Genomic DNA, 6818 nt, shown 5'->3' on the forward strand with positions numbered 1-6818 from the left:
CTATAATTACTTTTCTTCTAAAAACAATTAATATTCCTTTTAAACAACTTTTTCCTTCTTTTTTTTTATCTTTGCCTCTAGGTCTCACCTGAGAATAGGAGAGTTAAGAGGTATGGAAGCAGGACATTCTGCATCAGAGAAATCTTGTTCTGGTGGTGTAGTGCTTCTTTCGCGAGAGGAATGCATGTAGGATGTGCCTGGAGTACGACGTACTTTTTTCATGCCTGGCGTGATTTCATGACTGCTCCGACCGCTACTTCTGCCCCTACCTATGCTTATGTCACTGCCTTCTTGGCAAATCGGTTCAGTGTCAATTTCCGTAAACCGTCTACTATTGGTAAAGGAGTTTTGCGTTTCCTGCTGTTGATTATCACTTTCTTGTGAATTGTTACGTCCCAATCGACGAGATTTTTCTGCGCTTTTAGCGATACAGGCAGCGGTATTACGACAAGGAGTTCGATTAGGAGTAACTGATTGACCCTATAATTAGAGAGAATACATACAAATGTACAAACATGCGTAATAATAAATATGCACATATAATTTTATGCAAATTCGCTCTTTTTTAGTTTTTTCTCATAGTTTTCATTATTAAAAATTTTTAACTAAGTTTTAAATTAGGCTCTACACTAAAATGTTTAACAAAAGTGTAAATAAACAAATAACAAAAAGTAAATAAAAGGTAACAAATTTGTATACTCAATAAAAAACTAATACAAAATTCTTAACGTCCGTGATAAATTAAAGAAAACGTCTGTGACAAATCAAAAAAAGTGTAATTTATCTAAACGATATATCCTATATATTATAACATCTAAGTTTCTAAGATAACATACACAAGGTGGGGTGTGCTCCCTGTGAAGACGTGCGTCATCGCCGATTTTCATCTCATTTTTTATCGAAGAATCGAGTTTCTCCAGAAAACAATTTTCTTTGCTTGCCTTGGAAATCCTATCGCAGTTTTCGCCGTTGACTTTCAAACTTGCTAATTTTTTTACTGCGATTTTGGTTCTCAATTCGCACACTTGCCTCTCCAATTCGGCTACCTCCAGATCAGATTCGCACACCTTTGGGATCAGTGATGTCAAATGTTTTTCAGCAGCCTTCTGAATTCGCATAGCGGATTCTAATCCACCTAGCTTTGCTACGTCCAAACTATAAAGAATACATATCTAACTAACTGCTAATTGATATTTTTGATTGTTGTATATTTTAATGTTAAAGTAAAAATGACAAATTTTGAAATTTTTAATGCAACATTCTTATATCTATAAAGTAAATATTTTCTAGCGATAAAATATATTATGTATTTCATTAAACAGTAATAAGATTCTTTTGTAAAAATAAGCTTCAATTTTTTATAAAACATTCGAACGATTTTTCAAATAATAATGAATTTAGAAATAGAAAATCGTAAAAAATCGTTGCATAACATAAGTATAAAGTAAAAAAATTCGAGATTAAAATTATATATAATATTATTAAACATACAAGATAAACAATTTACAGTATATGTACATTCTATTTAGGAAAAAATATTAAAAAGAATGAATATTTGATAATATTAATTAATTACTAAACGTTGTAAAATTTAATGCTTTTCAAATTAATATATACATATATAATAAATATATATTTACATACACTTGATTAATAGATCAACAGATTGAAATAATAAAAATGATTTCTTACATTTTAAGAGGAAGAAATTATTAAGTGCAATAATATAATAATTATTACATTGTGTGTCTGATAAATGTATACTCACTTCAATGATTCTATTAGTTTGGTAAAGCCATCAGGTCTGCGTGTAGATTTTCTAACAGGTGTCGGTTTATAGTCCGAACCATCGTGTCTGGATGCATCGTCTCCCAGATTGTTTATTCTCAAAGATATAGGTTCATATATTCTATAATAAATCAATAATAAAACAAATTTTAAGATAATAATATAAACTTTCATTGCTTGTCAAAGTCCAAATTATTTTGTTTTGTAATATATTAACATATTTATTAAAATTATCAATTTAATTATAAGAAGTTTCATAAATTCATCATGTAATCCTAATATAAATATGATTAAATATAACATTAATCACAAGAAAAAGAGAATCATGCAGAATTGTAATGTAATCAATATATTCTAAAACCAAATAATGATATATGTTAGATTAAATTTATATAAAAATAAAAATTCTCATAATTATGTTATAGATCTTTTTTAAAATATCTATTCGAATAGTGAATAAATATAATTAATTTTATGTCAGAAATACAGGATTTTAATAAAAAAAATTTAAATCACAAACAATTGATCTACAAATGAAAGAACCAAGATCCTGACAGAATACTTACCCACGTTGATTACGTCTGAGGAACACATGTCGAAATTTGTAAGTGCCAGATGTCTCAGAAGTAGAGGCATTGAGAAGACAGGTAAGAAAGAAATCCTCTTTACAGCCATTTACACCAGAGAAATGTGAGGCAAATTGTTTATGCAGCATTTTGTCGTTCATTGTAAGAGTCAGATTGGTAATGTTTCTACGAAAGCGAAACCAACCAATCACTTGTTTGCTTTTATCACACACAAAATCTTTCAATTTCTCCTTGTTGATACGATTATTGTGCAAAAGATCAGGCAAAGGACATGTTACAATGGCTTCCACATCTGAAATGTTTATATAATTCTTAATAGCAATAATAAATTATATAATAATAAGAGTAATAATAATTTATAATAAAAATAATAATAATGATAACAGTTATAATTAAGATATGAAAGAGTTTGTTAGATTTTACTATAAATTGTTCTACTCAAGTGATTATTAGACAAATCAGTTTTTTCTCCAACAATGCAGGTAGTAAAATAATTATTAATATTAATGTTACTGCTTTCTTAATAAATAACTTTTTTAACATATAATTGCTTGTTAAACTTACATAGTAGTGAATATTACACATAGTATTAAATATTAAATAAATATACAAACTCTTTACAAAGATGTTTTTCCATTTTAATATATGATACACTTCACGCATTATCAAAATTTATTATTAATTATTCAATCGAAGATCTTAGAATATGTCAATTATACAATTCCGCGCGTTTTTATTTCATGTGAAAAATTGTCTGATCATAAAAACTTTTTAATAATTTATTATTCTATTTACAATGCCAAATAATAATTTTAACTTTTCAAATCTCGTTTTATTGTAAAAAAGCTCGAATAAGTATATATTTTCATCGAAATCTGAGAATATTTTTAAACATTTATCCTTTTTAACTGCACTTTTTACGTGTAAATATAGGTTTAATTTGCACTTTCTACACTCGATCTCTCTCGTCTCTTCGTTGTTTACAAGTAGATGCAAAACGTCGAGGCAATTATACTCACTAATATGAATCTTAACGGTTTCCACTTGATTGTCGGAGTCGGTGTAGGTCTTGACGATAAATTCGAGAGCTTCTCCGAGAAGGAAGCCCATCTGCAAAATAACAAAACGTCATCTTCGTCGAGCGTAGAGGTTATACGGAAGTAGAAACGCGTTTAATTTTAGTTCAGCGACAGAATTTTCATCAACAAACGATCACGTAAGATTTATAAGGAAGTTATTACGCGATTCGATTTACCTGATCGCCTTTGCTACGGACATTCTCGAAGAATAGCAGCGAAAGCGCCGCGCCCGAGATCGTAACGAGCAAATCGCTATCCGCCATGTTGACGACGTGTGACGAGTGTCCACTCTTCCTCTGACGTAGGCGCGCACATGCGTCGATTCAAAATACTACATATATGAGCGTTATATATGCAGTAGCGCGTTTAAAAACCTGAAAACATGTTTTATTGTTACATTAAGTTTAATTATACAAACGAAGATGTATTTTACATTTGTAACAAAATAAATATATTTATGTTTTCAATAAATATAAATATATGATATAATATACATATATAATTTAAAAATTATTTGAGATTTATTTTAGTATAAGAAATAATTTTTGTTTTATATATATATATATATATAATATATATTATTTTATTATAGAAAGAGAGAGAGAGAGGAGATACAAATAAACAGATAATAAATTCATCTTTCCACATGTAACATTTATAAATTTTCTATCAAATATTTATAAGATTTATTTTTATATTTCACATTTTAACTATACATTATATTGCTTTATTTTATGAGTAATTATTAGTTTTATTTTATGACATTAACAATATAAGTCATGTCTTGAACGAACATATGTATCTTCCACTGATCTCTATATATAGAGATCAGTGGTATCTTCTCATTTGAATTAATGAACCTTACCTGATCGTTCGGCCAACATCTGGTAACAGTTCAGCTTTGATGTCGAAAATTATTCGCTTTTATTCTGGCTGTTATCATTGTTGCTCTATGAACGATCTGGAATATTTATAGAATAATTCTTGGAAGAAAAATAATAGATTCCTTTGTGCTTGCTGGCAATGATCGGTTTCAAATATAAAGTAATATTATAATGTAGATTTGTATTATATGCGTATACTTATATGTTTAAATATATTATTATACTATATTAAATATATTATTAATTATTCTAAGTATATTATTAAATTATATTATTATAATATATTATATTCAGAACTCAAGTAGCAAACTGACGTTATAAACGTCAAAAAATTGTCATTTGAATTAATCAAAATGATGTACGTACGCTTGCTACCTGGGAAATTGTTCCATTTCTTATTATAAAAAGAAATTTGTCAGAAGTGGGATTCGAACCCACGCCCACAGAAGTGGACTGCGACCTGAACGCAGCGCCTTAGACCGCTCGGCCATCCTGACCTGTCTGTCGATCTGATGATCAAGGCTGAGTCAGAAGACTCGAACGTTCAAAGTATAGAAAAGTTTTTTTAATATTAGAAGAATATAATAAATAAAAAGCTTCATATGAAATGATAAGCATATGGAATGTTTAGAAGCTGTGCAAGAAATTTCAAGGAAATACAATCAATAATTTATACTGCGAGTTAATTAAAAAATATGAAATAAAAATGATTGATGAAACTTTTAAGTAGATTCGAATTTAGATAAGATAAAGAGAGATAAACTCGTGAATTTTTTTTATGAATATTTGAAAGAAATAAAAGAAAATAATATTTCAATATAAAATAATATTCTAATGAAAAAATAATATTTTAAAATTAAGTAGAATGCTGAATAAATTTAAATTCTTTTCTATCTTATTGAATTATTAATAACGTAATAATAATCTTTAGTTTAATATCAAAACTATATACATATACATATTTTACTGTAAAAAAATACAATTAAATATTAATATATAATATCTTTCCAATTTTCAAAAAGAGAGAATACATGTGCAAATACTAAACACTTATTTTAAATTCAGATAATTTAGTTTATACTTTGCAAATATATAAAGCAACAAATAAAGCATCAATTTTATAAATAATTTTTTAAATCCGTTTTCTCATTCACATAAAATCCGGATACTGGAATAAATTTCGATTTATTTTGAGTATATCTTATATTGAAAATGAACTTTCATCCCTCTAATAGATCTCTTGAATCTCATCATCTACGATCACATCCTTCAGTTTTAAAACGCTTTACGCATTCTTGAACTAGAGGACTTTTGCTCTTGTTGGATACTTAAAGTCCTGAAATTTATGAATCACGATAAATAATCTTTGGAATCGACCGGAATCGATATTAGAATGATTGCAAATTACTTCTTCTGACTTTATCTTTGGCTTCGTTTTCCTGTCTCGATAAGTAATCACGAAAAATTTGAAATTACTCGCTATGAGTTCGAATCTCTCTTGCGCAGTGTTGTGTTTAGATGATTTTAAAATTATCTAGATAAAAATGAGATGAAAATATGTAAATTTATTTTAGATAAGATAAAGATGATTTTGAATTTCAATATATCTAGATAAAAGATAAAATTATAGAAGAATTCATCTAAGGTAGCTTTCAGATATTATTTTTAAAATTGCTTATGTATAAACACAGATATAAAAAAATGTAAATTATATAAAAGAAATATAAAAACATTCATACTTTTATTTGTAAGTTTTTATCGCTTACTGTTTAAGTTCTATTACTTATTTTTATGTACTATATAACTTTAAAGCAAATTATTTGAATATTATTCTAGATAATTTAGTGAAGATAATACTTTTTTTATCTAAAATGTAAATATAGATAATGTATATTTTTATTATCTATATGTATACACAGTAAGAAAATGTGTGTCTTCTTGTTAAAAACAGTCCTCGTTAAAATTTTTGTGTTAAATATTTAACACATTCATGTGTTAATTTAACATATTACTGTTGTGTTAATTGAACTTAAATCTATTTTTAATTTTACATAATAAATATGTTCTGTATTATTAGTGACAACATTTATCTGTTAAAATTTACAGAAAAAATGTTGATTTTTTATTTTATAATATAAGTGGGGATAATAAAATCTCTAAAATTTACATATTTTTTTCATTAAAACTATATTAATTTTACACCAAATTTATTTTAAATTACTTAAAGTTTTGCATTTATTAAAATATTAACCCAATATATTTGTCTCACGAAAATTTCTGTGGACCATTCTGTGGACATGCGTAATATCTGTTAAATTTAAGAGAAATTGTTCAACTGCGTGGTTTTGCTTTCCTGTCTCGAGAATAGCGAGAAATTTGAACCTACTCGCTTTAAGTTCGACCCTCCCTTGCGAGATACTTAGTCCCATCTCTACTTCTGCTCTCGCCCAAAATACTCTGAGAAAACACGCGCTCAAAGA

General features: G+C 27.3%; 1 protein-coding gene and 1 non-coding gene across 2 annotated transcripts in view; both read right to left on the reverse strand.

Annotated features, from left to right (window-relative positions):
* The window catches only part of LOC114942230 (BRISC complex subunit FAM175B), a 35324-nt gene that overhangs the window by 791 nt on the left and 27715 nt on the right, over positions 1–6818 (reverse strand). Inside the window, exons 2-7 of the mRNA XM_029317559.2 lie at positions 3631–3828; positions 3395–3485; positions 2355–2667; positions 1769–1909; positions 837–1155; positions 89–480 (exon numbers count right to left, since the gene is read on the reverse strand). Of these exons, the coding sequence (XP_029173392.2) occupies positions 89–480; positions 837–1155; positions 1769–1909; positions 2355–2667; positions 3395–3485; positions 3631–3717 (1343 nt within the window). The 5' untranslated portion in view covers positions 3718–3828. The remainder of the gene's footprint in view (positions 1–88; positions 481–836; positions 1156–1768; positions 1910–2354; positions 2668–3394; positions 3486–3630; positions 3829–6818) is intronic.
* Positions 4752–4835, reverse strand: TRNAL-CAG (transfer RNA leucine (anticodon CAG)). Its single transcript has one exon. It is a non-coding gene; the product is annotated as a tRNA-Leu (tRNA).

Source organism: Nylanderia fulva, unplaced genomic scaffold (genome assembly GCF_048542155.1).
Source record: "Nylanderia fulva isolate GAGA-0341 unplaced genomic scaffold, ASM4854215v1 Scaffold47, whole genome shotgun sequence".
NCBI lineage: Eukaryota > Metazoa > Arthropoda > Insecta > Hymenoptera > Formicidae > Nylanderia > Nylanderia fulva.